Source organism: Lutra lutra, chromosome 5 (assembly GCF_902655055.1).
Source record: "Lutra lutra chromosome 5, mLutLut1.2, whole genome shotgun sequence".
NCBI classification, from domain to species: Eukaryota; Metazoa; Chordata; class Mammalia; order Carnivora; family Mustelidae; genus Lutra; species Lutra lutra.
In genome coordinates, this window is record NC_062282.1 from 19,810,617 (window position 1) to 19,832,931 (window position 22,315).

The 22,315-nt window shown below is 34.7% G+C and overlaps 1 protein-coding gene across 1 annotated transcript in view; it reads right to left on the reverse strand.

Annotated features, from left to right (window-relative positions):
* Positions 1-22,315, reverse strand: part of LOC125101003 (cadherin-10) — a 173,303-nt gene that overhangs the window by 39,177 nt on the left and 111,811 nt on the right. Inside the window, exons 3-5 of the mRNA XM_047731594.1 lie at positions 16,023-16,317; positions 14,409-14,528; positions 13,789-13,956 (exon numbers count right to left, since the gene is read on the reverse strand). Coding sequence (XP_047587550.1) covers positions 13,789-13,956; positions 14,409-14,528; positions 16,023-16,317 — 583 coding nt within the window. The remainder of the gene's footprint in view (positions 1-13,788; positions 13,957-14,408; positions 14,529-16,022; positions 16,318-22,315) is intronic.

A 22,315-nucleotide genomic window follows, 5' to 3' on the forward strand; every position in this document is an offset into this window, starting at 1 on the left:
GTTTAAAGTTGTTTTCTGTAAGGATTAGAGCTATACGTAAGGAAGAATGGAAGAGGTGTCTCATTTTCCTTTTTTTATTTTTTAAATCTATAAACAACACTTTGATGCAAAATATTTTTTTTTTAAATTCAGTAGAAAATGTTCCTGATATTAGGGATTATCAGTTCTGGTGAAAGGTTTCCATATCATGGATCTTCTTTTAACAAATAGAGAAAGAACAAAAGAACAAAAGGTTTTATTGTTTCATTAATTTTACTGTCACATAGATTTTACTGAGTATTGTCTCTGGGAATTTGTTCTCCCACTTTTTATTTTTAGCTTGGACATTTTTGAGATTGCTTGTATTTTTAGGCACACGCTTAGATTCTGAAAATCTGTCTGCTTTAAACTTGTCATTATAGTTCTGGTCAAGGATCCAAAATTATTTATCATTTCATTTTATTTCTTAGTTGGTGCAGGATTTATCTCACTGCAAATTTTATTTCCTTTTGAGGAGAGTAGGCATTATCTGTGTTAATTTTCAGTACCTTTTGAGACTTACACAGGTAAGCAATCACATTCCATTGATTCACATTATCATAAGCCTAAATTATATATTACATATATATGCATATATGCATATGTATATCAGTTCTCTTCCACAATAATTTGTTGGAAGAGACACACAAACACACACTCACACAAACATATAGAAGGTGAGTTGTGAATGTGTGTGTAACATACATGCACATACATATATATATATTTTTTTTTTATCCCAGAAACATTAATAAAAGTGTTTTCTTTTTTCTTTTTTTCTTTTTTTTTTTTTTTAACACAATAAAAGTGTTTTCAAGGTGTCTCATACTTTCCAAAGAGGTCACGATAAAGATCAAGCCCATTCATCAAAATAGTATAGATTTAATTCTCTGTTAAGTAATTCAACAGCTATATTATAAAGATAGATATGTTGTATACACACATAAAATATGCACATTCATGATTATTTTAATTATATGGCAACTTAAGTAATTAATTTGTTCAAGAACTATTTATTCAGCTGGTGGAGCATAAGGAATAGCATGGAGGACATTGGGAGATGGAGAGGAGAAGTGAGTTGGAGGAAATCAGAGGGGGAGACAAACCATGAGAGGCTGTGGACTCTGAGAAACAAACAGAGGGTTTTGCAGGGGAGGGGGGTAGGGGTGTGGGTGAGTCTGGTGGTGGGTATTATGGAGGACTCGTATAGCATGGAGCACTGGGTGTGGAGCATAAACAATGAATTTTGGAACACTAAAGAAAAAGAAATTTAAAAAAAGAACTATTTATTCAGTGCCCAACATATATAATTTGATAATGCTTTCTCTGGAATTATGTTAATGCTCATAAACCTATTTAGGGAAATTTATTTGGTCTATTTTAAAGTTAATAGACTACATTTCTATTTTTTAAATGTATGAAAGAGCTATTCATTCACATTTCCTAATTCATGTCCAAGAGTAGTGTATTGAACGCAAGTATCCTAGTTTGTCAAACAAACTGAAATTACTTACTTTCACTAGGAAGAGCCTGCAAGGGTGTTTACCATGTAGGGGGAGCAGCGGGAGGGGCATTGGAAAGGAGACAGATTGTTAAGCATACAGTTACAAAAGCAAAGTAGCTCCTGTCACCCATCTCACGTTTCATTTTTCCTTAAAGACATCTATTTGCATGCTCCTTATTTTTTATCTTACAGTTGATGGAGCTTTAATTATGTGGTACGCTTTCCTATCAATTCCAATTTATAGTTGTTTTAAAATCATTCCCAGGTGTCAGATTGAATCATTTGCTTCTCTTTTAATGTTTCGAGCAGATAAACGCTTCTTCCTGGTGAGTATGCTCTTAGTTTGGTTATCGACTTAAACACAAAGGCGGAATGCAAGGAGGAACTGCCATTTCTGTATCACATAGGGGAAGTCACATTTAGAAGTACAACCTAAAAGGTAATATTGCAAAGACTTCCCAAGGACTGGGCAAAAATACACAGTAAGTGCACTTTGAGACCATTATTGCCAACCTCACACAACACCTGAATTTTCACTATTAAAGATTTCAAACAATTTCAATGTATTTCTGGTTTTCTAGGATTCAAGTCTAAACATTTCAGGTCACTTATTTTACCAAAATTTTGATCAATAGGACCTTTGCACTTGAATATTAAAGACACTGCAGATTTGTGTACTAGAATTAGAAATAATTGATGGCTCAATGTGAGAACCTTTGGAGGAAAGACATAAGACAGGCAAAGTAAGAGCTGTGACAAGGTGACATCCTTAGAAACCACAGAAGAGGTGCCAGGAAACATTAGGAGGGCGAAAAGGGCAAACTCGGGTTTTGAGCTTGGCAACAAAGAGCTGCTGTTTTGTTTTGTTGATAAAAAAGCAGTAAGGTTCAAAGAGATATAATTTATCTTTTTCCTCTGTTCCCTGCCCTTGTTTCTATTCATATTTACATAAGAACTCTCTACATTCCCAGCATTGTGATTAAAAAAAAAGCACCACATATATGAATCAACAAAATAATTTAACATTAGTTTAATTTTTTTATTTGCTTTGTGTGTAATCTTATTGTAACATCTCTATGCTGCATAATAATCTCAAACAATACTTGCTTTAAGAAAAATGACACAATTATGCATGTTTATAAACCATTCCATTGTATAATGTTTAAAAGATGTCTTTTAATGAGCTTAACAGGAAGAAATTAAAAACAAGATAAAGCTCCTTGGAGGAAACTGCACAGTAGTTAAGGAAATTATGCAATGCTAAATGGGCATTTAGGAGAAAGGAGAGGAGAGCAGAAAGTCACACTGGAGACTGACAAAGGAATGAGGCTTTGCAACTGAAGATCCTCACCAGAGGAAAGACGGAAACCTAAATTTGTGAGCGCTGGAGAGGTGATCACCAACTTCACTTAGGGCACTGAAGTTAAATTAGAGCAAAACGAGATGCTGGGTGATGTCTTAGTTTCCTGTTCATTGAGGAAAGCCACAGGACAAAGCTTTTAGAGAAGCTGCCATTGATCTCCAAAGGGTAGGAAATCCATCTTGATACATATCTTGGAAATTGTCTCCAAGATAACTGGCATCCATAGATGCACACAATTGTAATGTATAGAAACGAGAATGTATATAGGACTTGGGGAGGTTAAGATAACCTTAAATTAGTCATTCATAAACAGATTACATTGTATCAGATACTCCCTCTGTTTGCAATGTGTTTCCCAGAAGGCATAATAAAACTCTGTAACAGCTAAACATATTTGCACAGCTAGTGCGTATCTAAGTATTATATCTATACCTATTAAGGGGTATTTTTCAGCTTCACTCTGGAGGATCCAAAGGAACTTTGAATCCCATTTTGCAAAATGCCAAGTAGCTTAGTCTAAGGCAACTTTCCATGGAATAAGAGGAGAGTTTCAAGTGAAATTTTGTATACTTTCCATGCACATTATTTCTCTGAAGGATTTATATATTTCAGCACACCAAGAATACTTTGCACTGTCTGCGGCCATACCACCCTGGACACGCCCGATCTCATCTGGAATATTGTGCATTTCCCCAGTTCCGTCACTCTAAACATTGAGCTTAGCTCAGATGAAACATGTCTGTTTTCACTTGAATGTCACGCCTGTACCTCAGATCCGCATTATCTCACTACTCCTAGGGATTTAAAACCTACTGTCTTTCCACAGGCATTGTAATTCAAAATGTTCAAATCAAAATGAAATCGCTCTCTCTCTTCAAACAAGTTCTTCTGGTAGAAAGCTAGAAAATAGCTTTTTCCTTTGCTCTCTCTCTCCCTCAGACCTTTTATCGACCTAATTACTAAGTCCTGTGGCTTGCCAACTTAGATCTCTAATCCCTCCTCTCTCAGCATTGGTTCAGACCCTCATCCACACTTGCTTCTGTGATCCAAGCAGTGAGCTTAATTGCTACCAGAATAATTAGCCAAAAGGAAGAACTGTGCCTGGGGCTCTCTCAAAAAATATTCCTTCGGCTAATATATATGGCATTTTATTTTTATATCCATCCTTTTTCCTGATGCTAACCCTGCCTTCTCATCTCCCCATCCCCGCTGCTAATCCTGGGGTCCAGCCACACCAAATTGTACTCATTTTCGTGATACGACCTTTTTTCTTCTTGTCCTTCCTATCGAAAATGCCCTCCCCTCAATGCCCCTTGTTTTCCCATCTAGAAAACTCCTAAATAATTGTCTCTTTCCTGATCCACTTACATCTAAAGAGTTCATCATTTTATGATTTAGACTTGAATTGGCAATTATAGCATGAATCTTACTGCATCGTTCCCCAATAATATGTGTGCACATAACATATACATATGAACACATACTTGTGTATATATACTTATACTCATGCATATGTATATACACATAATCTATGTCTACCACTAAAGCAAGAAGAGAAGTGAAGAAGACAATGGGTGTGAGAGAAACTACAATGTAACAAACAAGGGGGTATATGTATGTATGTGTGTGTGAGAGAGAGAGAAGGGAAAGAGAGAATTTGTGTCTATACAACCTTTCAATATACAAACAATTTATGGATGTATCCTGTATCTCGTATCCCTCTTTATTCATTTATTAATATTTCCTAGCATAGTTCCTGCCCACACTAGAGAGCTTCAGTTGGTGTTTTATAAATCAAGGAATGCTTTTATAACATAATTTCTTTGTAATCTTATAAACTATAGATATTAGGACCATGGGGAAGAATCCTACAAATATTTTGGTGGTCCCAATAAAAATCACAGGTATATCTAACCAATATAAATTACAGAACAATATAAATTATGTATCTTTTGAATATAAAGATATTCAATTTTTTCTAGACAATAAAAAAGGGAAAAAGAAGCATTTTCAATTTCATTCCTTCTTTCTCATGCTAGAGCATCTTCCTCGGGACATACCTGACTCTTGCTCTAGTTGAAGTGCGCTTGATAATTTTAAAATATGCAGATCAGCCCGAGGCCTACATTACCTTGGAATCCCCAGTGGAGGAGAGGTTGACTCTATTTACAAAGCGAAAATCAGCACTTATTAAATCAAATCTCTCTTGTACGAGGCAGGGATTATGGTAGTCTCACAGCTCACTGAATGTACGGGCCTTAAATCCCTATGTATATCATATAGACATTTCCTTGAAAGATCTTGTCTCATGCAAACTTGTTTATTTATCTGTCAAGGAGTAGAAGGATCCCAGCAAAAAGTCAGTCATGTGTGGTCCCTGAGTATTGCAAATGCACCAATCAATAAAGGTTTCATTTCCCTGTTTGTGTAAAATGCATAGACATTTTAAGAATTTAGTATACCCTATCTAAAGTTGTCTGTATAATCTATATATAAGTAGTGAATCATGGAATTAATGAAAAGCAAAATGCTCCAGGGAAGATAAAGAGAATCTTTGATGTACCAACTTCTTTCTTGGTGTAGTGGTTTTTGAACCAAAGAAGCTTGATCCCCAATCTAACTTTTATTTCCCAGTTGTAGAACTTGGAACTAGTAACTTAAGTTGACATGTTTCTGGTTTTTTTTTTAAACTAATAAAATGGCATGGACAATTATATTGTTATTATAATTACAAAAATGGGCAGTTTTAGTGAATTAATGTTTGTATTATATTTTATAGTGTTTAGTAAATGCTGTAATACTGTTTCTATTACTATTATTTTTACAATGCTGCTTTATTTTATTTAAATTTAGGCAAACCAGATAACCCATATTTATGTAACTTTATATGCTAAATAAGGTTAGTGGCTAATCTAGGTCATTCAGATAAAACACGTAAATATACATATGAAATTTTTTTGTAGACTCTGAGTGATTCTGGAATTGTTTACTATTGCTTCTAAATTGGGTATAGTTATGTATAATCTTTAGATACACTTTGATGGGAATATAAAGGATAGTATTAAAATAGTCAGAAAATTAGAGTCTCATTAAGTTTATTTGCACACCCAAAGTGTCCCATTACCTATAATTTATCTTCATAGAAACTGCCCTATAAAGGGGAAAATCTGTGTTAATTTTCAGAACTAATAACCTAATGAAGGACTGATTTTTGTTACTATTCTTAATAATTCATGGCAAAAATATCATAGTAATGAATTCACTTGGGATAGCTCTGAAAAATTATGTAATAAATATTATGTCAAATTCTCATATATTTGATGATTATCTACATACATAATGTCCTAAAACTTATCTTAAGAGAGTCAATGATAAATAAACACAAATAAAACTATCACTCAGTTTGCTTGCATTTTAATAAATCCCCCCCCCAATAAAGTCTCAGCTTAGCTGACATTACATAAATATACAGCTACTGCTCCCTCACGCCCACCTGTCCACCTAAGTTTGGTGCAAACATGTCTGTGACTCAACACTGAGTGGAAGAGGGGCATGTTTCTATGACAGTTGGTTTTCTCAGGAGCCCATACCCACAGTTAAGATGATGAGAAAATAATCTACTTTCTCTGTCTTTTGTTTGTGACAGGATGTGTGGGAAATCATCTAAATGTGAGTAAAGCGCTGTGGTCTTGAACTAGGCCCTTGAGCCGGCTCATTTGTGGTTTGGAGCTCCTTGCTGGGTATCAGATATTTAGCTTCCTTCCTTCTTCTTGAATCCCAATAAAATATCGCCCATCAAAAAACTAGAGCCAAGACCTAGGTACCCACTTGCAGGATAGGACCCTGGCCATCTGCATAAGTGCTTTTGTAAATACTTTTTCTCTAAGCCTGGATCTTCCTTCTCGATGTCTCTTTCGTTGTTTTTAATGGATTTGAGAGTCTTATCCGACAGCATTCTCTGCTCTATTAAGGCGAAGTTAGCGGGATCAGCCTGGCCTCTGAAGATCAGATATTCCTTAATCACTTACTCTGGTGGGGATGAAAGTCAGTTATCAAAACATTTTCCAAGAGATGCTTAAAGAAAAGAAAAGAAAACAAAACAAAACAGGGCACCTGGGTGGCTCAGTCAGTTAAGTGTCCAACTCTTGGTTGCAGCTGCAGTCATGATGGGGTCATGATCTCCGGGTCATGAGATCCTGCCTCCCCAGCACCAGGTCAGGTTCAGCCCTCACGGGGGAGTGTACAGAGATTCTGTCTCCCTCTCCCTCTGCTCCTCTTCCTGCTCATTCTCTCTTTCTCTCTCTAATATATAAATAAATCTTTAAAAAACAAAAAAGCCATTGGACACAAATCTCGTCCCAGTTGTTTTTCCAAGCCCAATGGTGATCAAGTTTCAGCAACTTAAATCTTTTCATAGACCTGTTCCATGAAGCCTATTTTTTCCCATTTTAGGGAAAGAAGAAAGGAGATGGGACGAAAGGCACTCAACTATTCAAGCAGGATACTGGGAGCTCAGATTGCAGGTGAGGAAGTGTGACATCTCTGTGTTAGCACGGTGACACAGCAACACTCAAGGACAACTGAACATTTGACTGGTTGACGAGTAGGAAAAGGTGCTCTGGAGTCCGCATTCATGAAAGTATTTATTTGTTCTTGTGAGGCAAGCACATTCGTTTTGTTGTGGCCAGTGAGGTTATAGGTCTCTCCAGGCTTAAGGTGTTTCTATTTAATCTTTGGCCACAAAAGTACAGCAGCAGAGACAGGAAAATAGTAAGATCAGAAATATTAGATATACTCCTGGAGAAGGAAAAGGGAAGGGGAGGAAATCCATTTTTATCAAGAACCTATTATATATTGCCTTTACTACTGAAGACATTTTACATATGTGACCTTATTTCTTAACTGCAACACTCTCAGTATTGTACAGACCTAAGGTCTAGAAAAGCCAAATTACCTAATTTTATGCATTTTTAGTTTCTGAAATTATGCAGGACACCCTAGACAAGCCCCCCCCCCAACATAATCCCCCCTAAAAGAGTACACCTGCCATTCTCTAGCCCCTTAACTGCTTTATGTTCCTCACAGTACTTACCACACCACCAGCCCTCACATTATATTCATGTCCTTATCACTTTATTGGCTAAACCTTCAACCAGGAGCTCAGGTCTCTTGTTCACCACTGTAGCCTAATTCCCACTCAGGGGCTGGCGGAAAGGAGGCGTTCAGAAATTACCTACTAAGCCACCCTTAATTCAAGATTTTTTTCTAACTACTACAATATATTCTTTTTCTATTTTATTTTCTTATTCATCTTAGCTTCTTAAAGTATAAGCATTATTTCTTCAATCCTTTTTCCTGCTTTTCTTTTATTCCTCAACTTAATATCCTCCAGTTTCTTCCAAATGATTGCAACTAAAACCAGTTGGGAAAGATTATCCACGATTACTCCCATTATGTAAATTCCAATAGCTGCTATCATGTGCTCATTTACTTGGACTTCTTGGAAACAACTGTCGCTTTTGTCCTCCCCATTCTATTTTTCTGTGGGCTTTTTAGCATTAAGTTACAAAATATATAAAAATAAAAAAATACAGAAAAGCAAACATTAAAACCATCTACTATTTCATCACCAAAAAATCTCCACAACCACGTTGAAGCATTTATCTTTTTTTTTTTTTTTTTACCCCTGAACAGAATATGCACTTTCATAAATCGGAAATGTGCTGATTTTCAACTTTGTGAATTCTTCTTGTCCTGTCTTTATGGCATTCAGTGGTTTTAAGTAGTAGTTTTAAGAAAATAATTAAATCAAAAGGTAAGTTCTCCAAGGGCTCCTGGGTGGCTCAGCCAGTTAAGCATCTGATTCGTGGTTTAGGCCTAGGTCATAATCTTGGGGTCCTGGGATCGAGCCTCACATTGGGCTCTACAGTCAATGTTGAGTCTACTTGAGTTTCTTCCTTTTCCTCTGCTCCTCCCCCTGCCTGTGCTCTCTCTCTCTCTCCCTCTCTAAAATAAACAAACCTTTTAATAAAAGAGAGGTAAAAAAGCTCTCCAGAAAAGCTTCCACTGTAAATGATGCACTCAGACCCTCGCCCCTCTATTTGGATAAGTGCTGCTCTTGTGTTCACCTGTTGCATTGTCTGCAAGCTTCCTTTATCACACATGATTTTCTATTGAAATATTCTCTCTCCTGTTAGACAATAAGCCACTCATAATCAGGAATCAAGACATTAATTTTGATGTGCTTAGGTGCAAACACAGTGCTTACCAGTGGAAGGTAAGCAATAGATTTTTGTTCTTTACTTACTGTTTTAAAAATAAATTATGTCACTTGAAGTAACCCAGGATTGTGAAACAATGTTAACAGAGGTATTTTTTTGAGAGTGAAAAATACAAGTTAGTATCTAGAACAAAACTGCAGAAAATGCTTTTGGGACTTCAGTTTTCAGGTGCTCTCTAAGCTTCTAATGTATTGTTTCTCTTTTGGAATCATACTAAAGGTATGATTATTATTATTATGTTATATTAATGTTCACCTGTCCATACACCTCTAAAAGCACAAAACCGTGATGATAACTTACATCAGGCAGTCCTGACCTAAGTTTGTTAATACCAATAAAAATTTACTATTGTCAAAGTCCCTGTGAGTATAGAGTTCTTTGATCTAATCTCCCACCAACCTCCTGTTGTTTGGAGGTTCAGCCACAACGTCTTTAGTTCTTGACATTCATCCCTCAATTTCTAATCTTAGCATTTCTCACATGCCATTACCTCTGCTTGGTGGATTTTCCCATCTCTTTCTATGGCTGGGTCTACTTCATCTTGCCATGTTTGGATAAAATATTACCTCTTGAACAAAACCTTCCCTTTTTCTTCCCTTGGCACACACAGTTTCGTCTTTTTATCCATGACTGAGCCAAGACCTTCTATGTACATATTGTCTTTACTTATGTCTGATCTGCCTCCCCTACTGTAATGAAAGGTCATAGTGACAAAAACCAGGACTTTCTCTCTTTTTTTTTTTGACAAAATTCATATATCTAATTTTTATAGTAGTGTTTGGTACAAGCATGTTTTTAAAAAGTATTTTTAGGTAAATGAATTCATGATTTCACTTGAACAGATCCTCATGTAACATATCAAAGTTTCCCAATCACAGCACTATTGACATTTTGGGCCAAGTTATTCTTTCTCATGTGAATTGTAAGGATGTTTAGTAGCATTCCTATCTTCTACCCAGTAGATTCTAGGAGTAGCCACTAGTTGAGACAAGCAAAAATGTCTCAAGACATTGCTAAATGTTCTCTGGGTGGCAAAATTGTCCCTGACCGAGAATGACTGCTACAGATCCAGACAATAAAATAAGCTCAACAACGAGGCAAGACATCTGAATTTCCACCTCTAGCTGTTGTTCCAAATGACTGAGATTTTTATCTTCCACAGATGAGCATTCTGGGAAATGTTGAGTTTGGATCAGCCAATCTACATGGAAACTTAAGTTCTGAGGCTACTTTTATAATATTGACTAACAATAGTAATAGAGCAGCACTTGCACAAATCAACACTACTGAACCCATAAACACGCTAGTGCCAGCCACTGAGCCAAGTGCTTCATAGATGTCAAATGATTTAGTCTTACACTGTTCCATGGAGTGTGCACTGCTATCCAGGTTTACTGAATGGCATTGAAAAACAGAGGGTTCAATTGAACTGACCAATAGGAGAAAGCTACTAAGTGAAGAGGACAGCACTGGGACTCATGCAGAATGACTCCACAGTCTGCTCTGTCAAGGTCCTATTATATGGCAGCCACTGGTCAAGCTACTCACCCTCATGCAGCTATTGACAGGAAATGGGGTTAGTCTGAACTGAGACTTGATCCAACTAGAAAATACTTGATGTCAGTGGGTATTTCAAAGAATTACAGGGAAAAATGATTATTTAAATATCCAAAAAAGTTTCATATTGATATGTAGAAAGGACAATATTGCTAAAGAAAATATATGGTTAAAATACATACCTTCTGCTTCTTTTAACTTTTTTATATGGCTGATAAAAAAAAATAATAATTACATACGTGGCATGCACTTTTTTGGTTTACATTGTATTTCTATTAGGCAGCACTGGTTTGTTGTCCTTATCATTTCCACTCTGAATCTCCTTCACTTTTTCCATACATTGGGTATAATAATAATAATAATAATAACAAGGAGTCTATATAGGTTAGTACTGAGTTCTCAATGTTATCCTGCATATGGTCTTCATAAACTGTGGAACTCTCTCCAAACATTGGTTTTTTAATAAAATGATTAGAAATTAAAAACTAGTTCTCTGGATGTTAGCCTATCAAGTAACATTCTAATTGTGATGACTGAGTGTTCCCAATAGTAAGGTATGGATGCAAATATTCATAGCAGAAAAGATAATTGAGAAAATAAAAATCCACAAATTATGTTTCTATCTATAATTAAAAAATAATGAGACAAGATACAAGGTACTCTAAAATCCCTCTAAATGTACCATACTGTACATCTGGAGTTGGACATGGATTTCAACCCACCTCTTTCATTACTTATAGTTTTGCCTTAACATCTACAACCTTGGTTTCCTCATTTCTAAAATGGAGATCATAACACTGGGCTGAATGAGTTATTGGGATTAAATACAATAGGTCAATAAACAACTTGGTACAATGTCTCCCAAAAAATGTTATTCAGAAAATAGGTTATGTTGCTGTTTCCTTTTATTATCATCATTATATTACTATTATTATTACCAGAGCTACGACTATTATAATTATGTCAGGGCTTGTGTAATGTTCCTATCAGCTATCAATCATAAATTCTGAGTTCACAAAAGTAAAGGAAATAATTATGAAATGAATTAATAAAAGTATTGTAGTATATGAAATAATATATAATTAATTTTCATTGGACATTATTATTTTTCAGATATCTAATCTTTGCTTTTAATTAGAGTTATTAATTGCTTAATTGGATGAGCCATTTTTAAATAAACTGCATTTTTGTTCCTGAGCATTTAAAATATAATACTGCTCTTAATGGTCATTTATTATTGACAAAGTACTTTTTTGAGAAATACCTTTGATTATTGTGAATAATGAGATTAATTGGTTATGGTTCATTCTCCTGGTAATAAGTTCATGCTAAGAGGTGGTCAGAAATATACACACAATGTGAAATTTGAATTTTAATGCAACTAAGCATGAGATTTATTAGTCTTGAGATTAATCCTGGTCTTGAGATATATTCTAAAAGAGCTATTAAGGATTATTATTGGCTTTCTTTTCCCTGACCACGCTACAGGTAATCTGGAGCTGTAATCTGGTTATTTGAAAAGAGCATAAATGAATGCTCTTTTCTCTGTGTTTTGGGGCCAACCACCATAATAGCAGACCAAATGGACATATAACTTAATATCTAACAAAAGGATCATCACAAATAATAAGCAAAAAATTAGTGTGCTCAAAAACATTCCATATGAATTTTATAATTTATCTACACACATGATTTTATTTTATTTTATTTTATTTTTTTTAGATTTTATTTATTTATTTGACAGAGAGAGATCACAAGTAGACGGAGAGGCAGGCAGAGAGAGAGAGAGAGGGAAGCAGGCTCCCTGCTGAGCAGAGAGTCCCAGGACCCTGAGATCATGACCTGAGCCGAAGGCAACGGCTTAACCCACTGAGCCACCCAGGCGCCCTACACACATGATTTTAAACAATTCAATTGAAATTATCACTATTATTAATAATCAAAGTTAGATAAAAATAGCATAAAAGAGAGGTAAAATGCTTTTAAACAGTCAAATAACCCTAATTTCTTCTGCTTTGTAGTCTTTAGTATAAAAATATAAATATCACAAAAAAAGCTACATTTTAGTATGATATCACAAAAGTAAGCTAAAACCAAACTAAAATTGAAGGGTCTATTTAGAAGTTAATACACAGCAAATGTTTAAACTTAAGGACTTATAACCTACTACAGCCTTTATATTATGCTACATTTCTAACAACATAAAATTCTACCCTGAAGTGTAGGATCTTTCAGGTTAGTAGGAAATTGTCTGATTCTTGGGAGTGAGAGATCCTCTACTCCCAAGGATCTGAGATCCAACATCACCCTCTCTGGTTGCATATCTACCAAATTTGTATAAAAAGGGAGAATAAATACATGTATTATATGGTCAGAAGCTAATGGTTCTTAACTATTGTTGATCTACTTTGAGAATTTGAAGGGTTCATTTTATAACAAAAATAGATCTAAATAGAAAATAGTAACACTGAATAGATTCAGTGTTTTATAACTAAATATGTCAGGAATACAAAATGTTTCAATATTTAAAAAAAAAAATGTCTTAGTATCATTACCATTCCAAACACAGAAATAGTAACTTCAAGTCTGACCCACTGATATTAAATACAAGTCTGATTAGTTTGTTAAGTTCTGGCTTATATTGCCATTTCTGGCTGAGTCCTCATATTATGACAAATTAGACATTTTATTGAAAAATTTTACCCTCAGGTTAGAATCTTATTAAATTCTAAGTAGAAATAAACACATTCATAGTAGAAGTATGGCTTTGTTTAAAAAAAAAACAACACATTATTTCCTTTTACTAACTAGAAGAAATAGTTCTTGGATTACAGTCATAGATGCAGGTTTTGTGATCACAGATCCCCTGCTTCCAAATGAAATATGTTGGAAATGTTTAATTTTTATATTTTAGTAACAGTGAATTCTTCAGCATATACACTTTTCCTTCACATTTGTAGCCCATTTTCAATGCTTTTAAAATTAAATGATTGACAATTTCTTTTTACTTTCTCTTCTCAGTTCAAAGCTTTTGCCCTGTGGAAAGACCATGAAAGGCAGCTTACTCTGGGGGAAGCGAGGCGGGTTGTCATTTACATCTGTCAGCGTGATGTTCACCGTGGTAGTCCCCGATAAGCCTCCCATCTGGCCGCCCATATCTTTGGCCTGGATTACCACTTGATATTGTTCCCTGTTTTCTCTGTTCATGTTTGGTAAAGCAGTCCTGATGATACCTTGAAGAAAATATAAAAAACTTTTGTTATCATCATTAAAATCTCAGCTAGTAGCTGACTAAGACCACAAATTATCTATCTAGTGATTTTTGAAAGACAAAGTATATATTTTTTGCTCTTAATTTTAATTGTCTAGAAATTGCAAAAGTGGTTCAATGTAAATATTTTACCCTTTGTGTGTGTGTGTGTGTGTGTGTGTGTGTGTTTTGTATCACCTGAAGAGGGCCATAAGTGCTATATAGTGACCTAAACCCATAGATTAAAAAACATAAAAACAGGTATATTTCCATCACCTCAATCATTCAACTTCGAATTCTTAAATCTTTAACTGTGGCATCATCACTCTTCTGGAAGTATTACAGTTAATGTTTTGTTCTTATTTTCCCACCTTTTTTCTACTTATAAAGATCATAAAGATTTAAATTAGCAAACACTGATTCATGACTCCTGACCTGTTTCAGGCTCCACAGAGAAATATGGCTGCCCTTGAAGGATGCTGTAAATGACTCTGGCACTGTTTCCGTAGGAAGGGTCATCGGCATCTGTAGCTGTGACTTGCACCACAGAAGTACCTGAAGTATCCAAACTCAGCTTAGTTCTGCACAGTACCAGAAGGAGGAGCAAAAGCACTGGTTTTCATGGAAGACTGGAATGATTTTGGCTTTAAAAATGACCTCTTAAAGAAATATTTATGTATAATTGACATGAAAATCATGTTTATACTGTTATTACAGGAAAACTGTGAATTCAGCTACAGAGTTAGCCAACAGGTATATTTTCATGCATGCATAGATAATGCTACAATATATCAGATTATAATAAATGCAGTTACTTTACAAATGCTAAGGTTTGATATTTAAATTCATTTTCACATAATAGATTTGTTTAGTGTAAAGGGCATATCTGATCACAAGGGAGTAGGTGTGCTCCTCTTTCCTCCTCTCCACTAATTAACTATAAAAATAATTAACATCTGCTCTAGAATACAATTTTATGAATAGATTAAATTCTAAATTTAGAAACAATCCAAGATGATCCCAAGTTCCATGAACTATTAAGAGCTATTTAATAAAGTTCAAGGAATATAAAAGGGCTTTACAATAAAGCAATTGCCAAAGTCCTTGGGATTTAGTGAAGTAAATATTAAATAATAATCCCAGAACAATGCTTTTGAGAAATGCAGAGTTGAAAATGTGCTGCTACAACTGTTTAAAGAAAAGTATCAGAATTATTTCATAGGTTTATATGACCTCTCCCACGTTTGAGAAATAGATCTATTCTACTAAGTCTAAATATACGTCTCTAAAAAATGTTATCATTGTTTCCTGATATTTACTCTTTTTGTCAATCTCTAATAAAAAAAAACAGTCTGAACTTTTTTTGCTTACAAATACAACTTTCATTTATTTCCAATAAAAAAGAAAATTCCATTATCTTGAACGTTATACTTACAGGTTTTTCACGCCTTCTGTTTTACAGATTCTACAACCTAATTTTTTAAATTCTGTATCAGTATGTGATTGTGGAATTTCAATTGGGTTATTTGAATAACAGATTTATATCAGCAGAGTTTTACATATAACATTATAATTAAAAGATGTTTCAAAATACTTAATATGAAAGAATCAGATAATCTAATCAATTCCACCTTTTGTATTATCTAGATAACAAATTCTTTAGATAAATTATAACTAGGCTGTGGATGCAAAGACTCTACAACTATAGTGTTCTGAATGTTTGTATTTGAAGTCAGATTTTTATACAGCTTCTATACACATCTGTGTGACAAAGATATATTTCCATAGTTTTTTTACTGAAGTTCAATGATATTTTCTTGGGTTTTTGAGGGAAATATCTACTTATTTGTAAAGACTTAGAAGTCCATAGCATGTAAGAAATTATTAATCTTTTTTTCTGACTCATTTTCTACATGAGGAAATTAAGTAAGTACTTTTGGAGGGGATCAAAGAAAATGTCAATTGACTGATTATAGTATTTTAACAATTTCTTGATAATCATTTCTTATACTTTTGGGATACCATGATAAATTTTATAAATGAACTTACCCACAACGGACATTTCTGGAACACTAGCTGTATAAATTTCTTCTGGGAACGTAGGCTCATTGTCATTGATATCATGGATTTTGATCACAAACTCAGACTCTGGTTCTACTGGTCTCAAAGTTCTTCTGTTAATAGCTTGTGCACGCAGAGTATAAAAGGCCTTTTCTTCCCTATCAATTCTTCTTGTGGCATGAATGTCACCTGTTTTTTCATCAATAATAAAAAGAGTACCTGCTCCATCTCCAGATAAAATATATTTGAGTGATCCATCTCCTTTATCTTGGTCTGAATGAAGCTAGGGGAAATAAAAAAGAGCACATCCATGATAATGTCTAAAGGTACATAATGCTGAAAGAATTCAAAGTCTCTCGTGTCCCATCACTGAATAATGGGGTCAGTTATCTTAGTTCCTGAAATGAGAGTTGAATAAGTACGAACACACTCATCCATATATCTTAAACAATGAGACTAGCATCTCACATATCAGTATGATTTTTACTCTAAATGGGAAAAAGTAATAAAAATAAACACAGTTCCCTTCTTTGCTTTGCTTGGTAAATAACCATTTTCATAGGCAATTAACTCCTGACAAAGATGTATGTCATCAGTCTTGACATGCTTGTGTAAACATTACTTCTCTCATCTCTTTCGGTGAGTGAAAAATTCTTTTACTTTCATATTTTGAGGAAATTCTTATAAACTTGTTATTGCATTTCCATTGGAGAATCAGTGATGTCTTAACTGTAAGACAGGCAAAGTTGTAAGAGACATAGCTCCTATGTTAGAAACACTATGTATTAATTTTTGGTTCACACGGGCACACACACACCACAAAAATGATGGCCCCACAGATATATCTGGGACTCGGGGAAAGAGTACAAACAGATGTCTATATTTTAAAATTATAAATCAAGTTAATAAATTCTACAACAAAATGTGCTCTATATAGGCTCCTATTTACCTTGTGAAGTCTATCTTCTGAATAACCTTAAGCAAGTTTTGTACAGGAAAAAGGAAATACAAAGCATGTCGGTTTCTTGCCCTTTGCCTATGCCCACAACACTAATCTTCAGGAATTCACTCGTCATGTCGAAGAGTTTTGCAAGCATTCATGTGGACACCTCAGCCCAGTGTGTCACCCATCCCAGGGCAAATGCTACCCAGGATTCCATGTTTTCACGGGCAAATTCTATCTATGTTGTATTTTAACAGATGGTTCACTAGGCCTGCCCCCAGGATTAAGGATGTATATAACAGTGGGTATGTCTGGCCTTTGGGCAACTGACGTGAGGAAGAGAGCCTCCTTGGACCTAAAAGTAAGCTCAAGGATGTCTGGGCAGGGAATAATGGGTCCCAATTATCTTGAGTATGATCTGGAAATTGATGTGTAAATTCCAGATATGAATATCCCCTGCACTCCATGGAATTCTTACCCTGAACAGTGGGGCTTAGGGGTTGGAGTGACAGAGCACGGCTTTGTAAAATACAAAGATTGTAAGTTTTTCTTTAATTGTACCATCCAACCAATAAACATTTTCTATGTTGGGATCATAGTTTAATTATTTGCAATAAGAGATTATGTCTTTAAAATTTGGGTTTTTTTATCAGATAAGAAATATGAAAACAATGTGTAGATTTTCTAAACTTCTGTAAGGCATTTATTATAAGTTAGACATCAATGAAAACTTTTTTAAAGAATTCATGTAAAATGTAGTCATAAATCAGAATGGGCACACTGATGCATAATTAAAAATTAAAAATTGAAGACAATATCCTTCAATTATACAAAAAATACAGAATTAGATATTCATCTAAATAAGGTTTGGTGTTTTGCTTTAGATTATTTTCATCAACAGACATTTTCATCTAATTGCATATAGAAATTTAAACTGATTACTTTCTATTTAATACAGAATTTTACTTCTTTATTTAAAATTTCTTTTTCTTTTTTGAAGCATATGTCAGTGAACTTGGCTGTGGAAACATTGTTACATGAACATGAAACTGTTTAAAATAAATACATGTTAGAAACACACACCTATGACTAAAATGTTGTATTACTGGTTATTGTTGGATCTATAAAAGCAGTCTACTCTTTAGTTAATGGTTTTTTAATACTTAGCATGAAGCCATCCAATTTGGATCAAACTCAATTTTTCTGATTTCTGGACAAATAACTCATTATTACAGATATAATGAGGGGCAAAAAAAACCCCACTGGATATGCTCTTTAAAGAAAAAGAGAAGTCAGGTAACAAGTAGCTTTTTACTGCATTTTTAGCTATTCATAAACAACAAGATAAGGTTGAGAAACTCCAGAACTCTCTGCTTTTAGCTTAAAAGTGCTCAGAAGAAACATATGACTGTGTTGTCCAGGGAACCACTTTAAAAAAGTCACAAGATTGATGCTTTTTAGTTATTGAAAATACACATAGTTGCCAGGAAACTTTCCATTTACATGAATGTGCAACCGTGGCAATTTTCCAAATGGCAAATATAAGCACTGCATATTTCTTATTCTGTCTGGGAATCAAAACAATTCAAGAAAAGATTATTGATATTATCAATCATTTGATCAGATAACTGTGGTTTGTAGTAAACAGTTATGACTTTTATTGTCTGTTCATTCAACAATTTTAATTGAGAAATGTGTGTTTATTCTCATAAGAATCAAGTACTTCTAAAAGTAAATCAACAATTCCATTCCTCTGCTATGGAAAATTCAAGTGCTGTGTGTAATAGAAATTCACAGGACATCTCTAAAGCTAGCTCACAGCAGAATGTGCAGCTTTCCTACAGTACATAACACTTAAACTACCAGATAAAGAATATGTAGAGGTTTAAACTTGGGAAATTTTTTGCATTTTACAAATCATACAGACCACTAGATGAATACAGAATGTAGATTTGGAGTGGGGAAGGATACAGAGAAAGATGGGAATCATGAAGACCAGTTCTGCTATTCTAAACAGTTAGACATGCAAATAAAAAAATCGCTAGAATGGTGAGATCTAATTATTATAAAGTTCAATTTTGAAATATGAATCACAGCAGGATTTTTACCTTCACTTATACACAGCAAGAGAACCTTGCATCGTGTAATTGTGGAAGTTTCCGTGAGATTAGAAAGTTGCACATGGGGGAACGAAATCAGGGAGATGAGGGTTAAAATCTGGGCTGTGGGGAACCAGAAATGAGTCTTAAGGAGGGCCACGTGTTATGATGAGCGCTAGGTGTTATAGGCCAACTAAGAAATGAAAGGATTTCTTCCTTATAATTAAGGGAAACAAATGAGACCTACACGTTTATAAGCTTTGGTCTTGAAAATGAGTGCTGGGTGTTATATGCAAAGAATCATGGAGCACTACATCGAAAACTAAAACTGTATAGTGACTAACATAACATAATAAAAAAAAAAGGGAAAAAAAGCCACTTGTATAATGCATTTTTCTTAAACCATTAGAGCTTGTGTAAAATTTAAAACAAAACAAAACAAACATGTCTTCCTTTCTCACAGAGCACTAATACTAGAATAAGGGACCCAAATGACCACATTTGGGGGCTTACCATTGGCCTGTGTTTATTAAAATATTATTTAAATAAACATGTTTGGGAACTGGACAGGTAAAGAAACTGCAACAGATATTTACTATGAGGCAGAGAGATGTATTTCTAGACCCCCAAGACCTGGGGAGTTGAAACTGTGATTGAAACCGTCCCAAGACAAGAGCTAACTCATAGCAGGTATGCTGATGATACTGATTTCTTAACAGTTACAGAACAAGACCACTGGACAAAATTCTTGAATTATATTCTACAGCTTAAGTGTTCTCTCTTCCCTTTAACTTGCTCTTTATTATTTTAATTATCTCTTCTGTTGTATATTTTTCCCACCCTTACCCTGGTACAATGTCTCTGCTCCTCATTCCTTATAAATAAAATTTTATTTCACTTCTGACTCATTTACTAAGTAAGTAAATATCAGACCAAGGTTAGTTAGTCCTTCTAATAATAGCTTTCTCATTACTCTTCTCTCTCTCTCTCTCTTTTTAAATTTGGGTGTTAGGTACCAATACTTGGATTTATTAATCCTTAATTGAACAAAACCAGTTGTTTTTGTTACCGAGAAATATGATTATGGATCATGTGCCAAGTATCTTACAGTATCCACTTTGAAATAACTTTTGTATTGATTTGACCTTGTGCTATTTTATTATGTGAGACATTAAGTTTTCTTTAAACAGAGAAAAAAATGTCAGAATATTGTGGCTTTAGCTCCTCAGTAACACCTGTTCTCCAGTGTGAAACATTTGTGCCACAAATCTTTAAGAAGAATTTTATGTTAATACTGACCTTTTCTTTCCTTGAGGAAAGCCTATTAAAAATTCACAACCTGCTGTGTTCCTTGTAAATTCACAAGCAGATAAAGGACATGGCAAGATACATGACAATTAATGAAAATAGAACAACTTGGTCCTGTGCTGCACATTTAAAAGTCATTTTCTTATTATTTAACTTTTCTATTTAGATGTGGTTAATTATATAACCCACTTGCTTGTAGTGAGTAGCTTGCTTAATAATTAAAACTAAATAACCCATTGATTTTAAAGAAATGCTTGAACCACAAATTACTTAATGAAAGCCTGTTAATTTTGAGTGTGACAAATTTCTGATAAATTTACATTTCATGTAAAGTGTCATCTTAAGATATTTGTCCAAAACAAAGTTTGTAACCTAATCGAGGTCTCACAGCTTATCTAGTTTAAGGCCATCTTTTTTTTTTTTTTTTAAGATGAGAAAACTGAGATATGATCAGTTTTGGTTTTTTGTTTATGACACAGAAGTTAAATTAAAATTATACCTCAGGACAGCTGTTATGTTGGTGGAATCTTTATCTCTCAATATTAGTTCTTTTTTATTTTTCAGTTCCCCACATTAAGAAATATTATCTAAAAAAATCAAAGAATCTGTCTGTAAAGTACAGGAAATTTAAATAACTTATTACCAAAAGAATAACTGATAAAAGATTTTACCTTGTGTTTTCACCCTTGGCTGCAAGAAAATGAAGAACAAGTTTTAAAAAAGTAAAAAACTGCCAAGAAAACTAATTACTACTTGTTCAGAGGAATCTGTATTGCTGTATGAGATTCTCTCTCATTCAGAATATTGATATCTTTTTGGATGTTGGTAATTGTTAATATTTAATTCCATTCCAAAAACTGGAAAAAGGCAGAAGAGAACATTTGAATTATGTTTATAAAATCATTCATAATTTTATTCATAATAGACTAGGTCTCTCTTTTTTTTTAAGATTGTACTTATTCATTTGAGAGAGAGAGCAAGAGGGCAGGGGGGCGGGGATGGGGGGGGATGGAGGGGGGCAGGCAGAGGGAGAGGAAGAAGCAGACTCCACACTGAGCAGGGAGCCCAAGGCTGAGCCTGTTGCCAGGACCCTGGGATCATGACCTGAGCCAAAGGCAGACATTTAACCAACTGAACCACCCAGGCACCCCTAGACTAGTTCTTTTTTTTTTTTTTTTTTTAAGATTTTATTTATTTATTGAGAGACAGAGAAAGAGCGAGAGAGAGCACAAGCTGGAGGAGGGGCAGAGGGAGCGGGGGAAGCAGGCTTGCCTCTGAGCTGAGAGCCTGGGGCGGGGGGGGGGGGGGGGGGGGGGGGGGGGGGCGAGGCTTGGTCTCCGGACTCTGGGATAGGCAGCTGCTTAACCTTCTGAGCCACCCAGGCATCCCTAGAATAGTTCTTTGAAGGATACATTTTGATGAACAAGTCACAAGGTCTATAACATTCACTACCTGAGTTTAAGAATTTTTTGTATGTGTTCATTAACTTTAAAATATCAGAAACTGTTGAATAGATGTTCTAATGCACAGTGATAATTTTATGACCATTATTCTTTCAAACAGCCGATTTAGTCTATATTTGTTTAAATAAATCCAGAATGTGGCAAATATGCTGGGGTGTTCTGGCAGGATCATCATTAGCAATTTGCTCTAATTGCTCTTATAATATAATATCAAATGGAAAATAAGACATTGAATCAAATACTACAAATTTGTATCCAATAAAAAAATAGTAGTAAAGATGGGCTAGCATCAGAAAGCAGCTGAAAGCATGTTAAAGCAAGTAAACACAGTCTGGTCAGAAATAAATACATAGTTACTCATTTTGTTGAGAATGGGTAAGAAAAGGGAAGAGGAGTGGTAAATCTTGAACTGGAGGATGTGAAGCTTACGGATTGAGACTGGGCATTATTTTAATATTAATGATATAG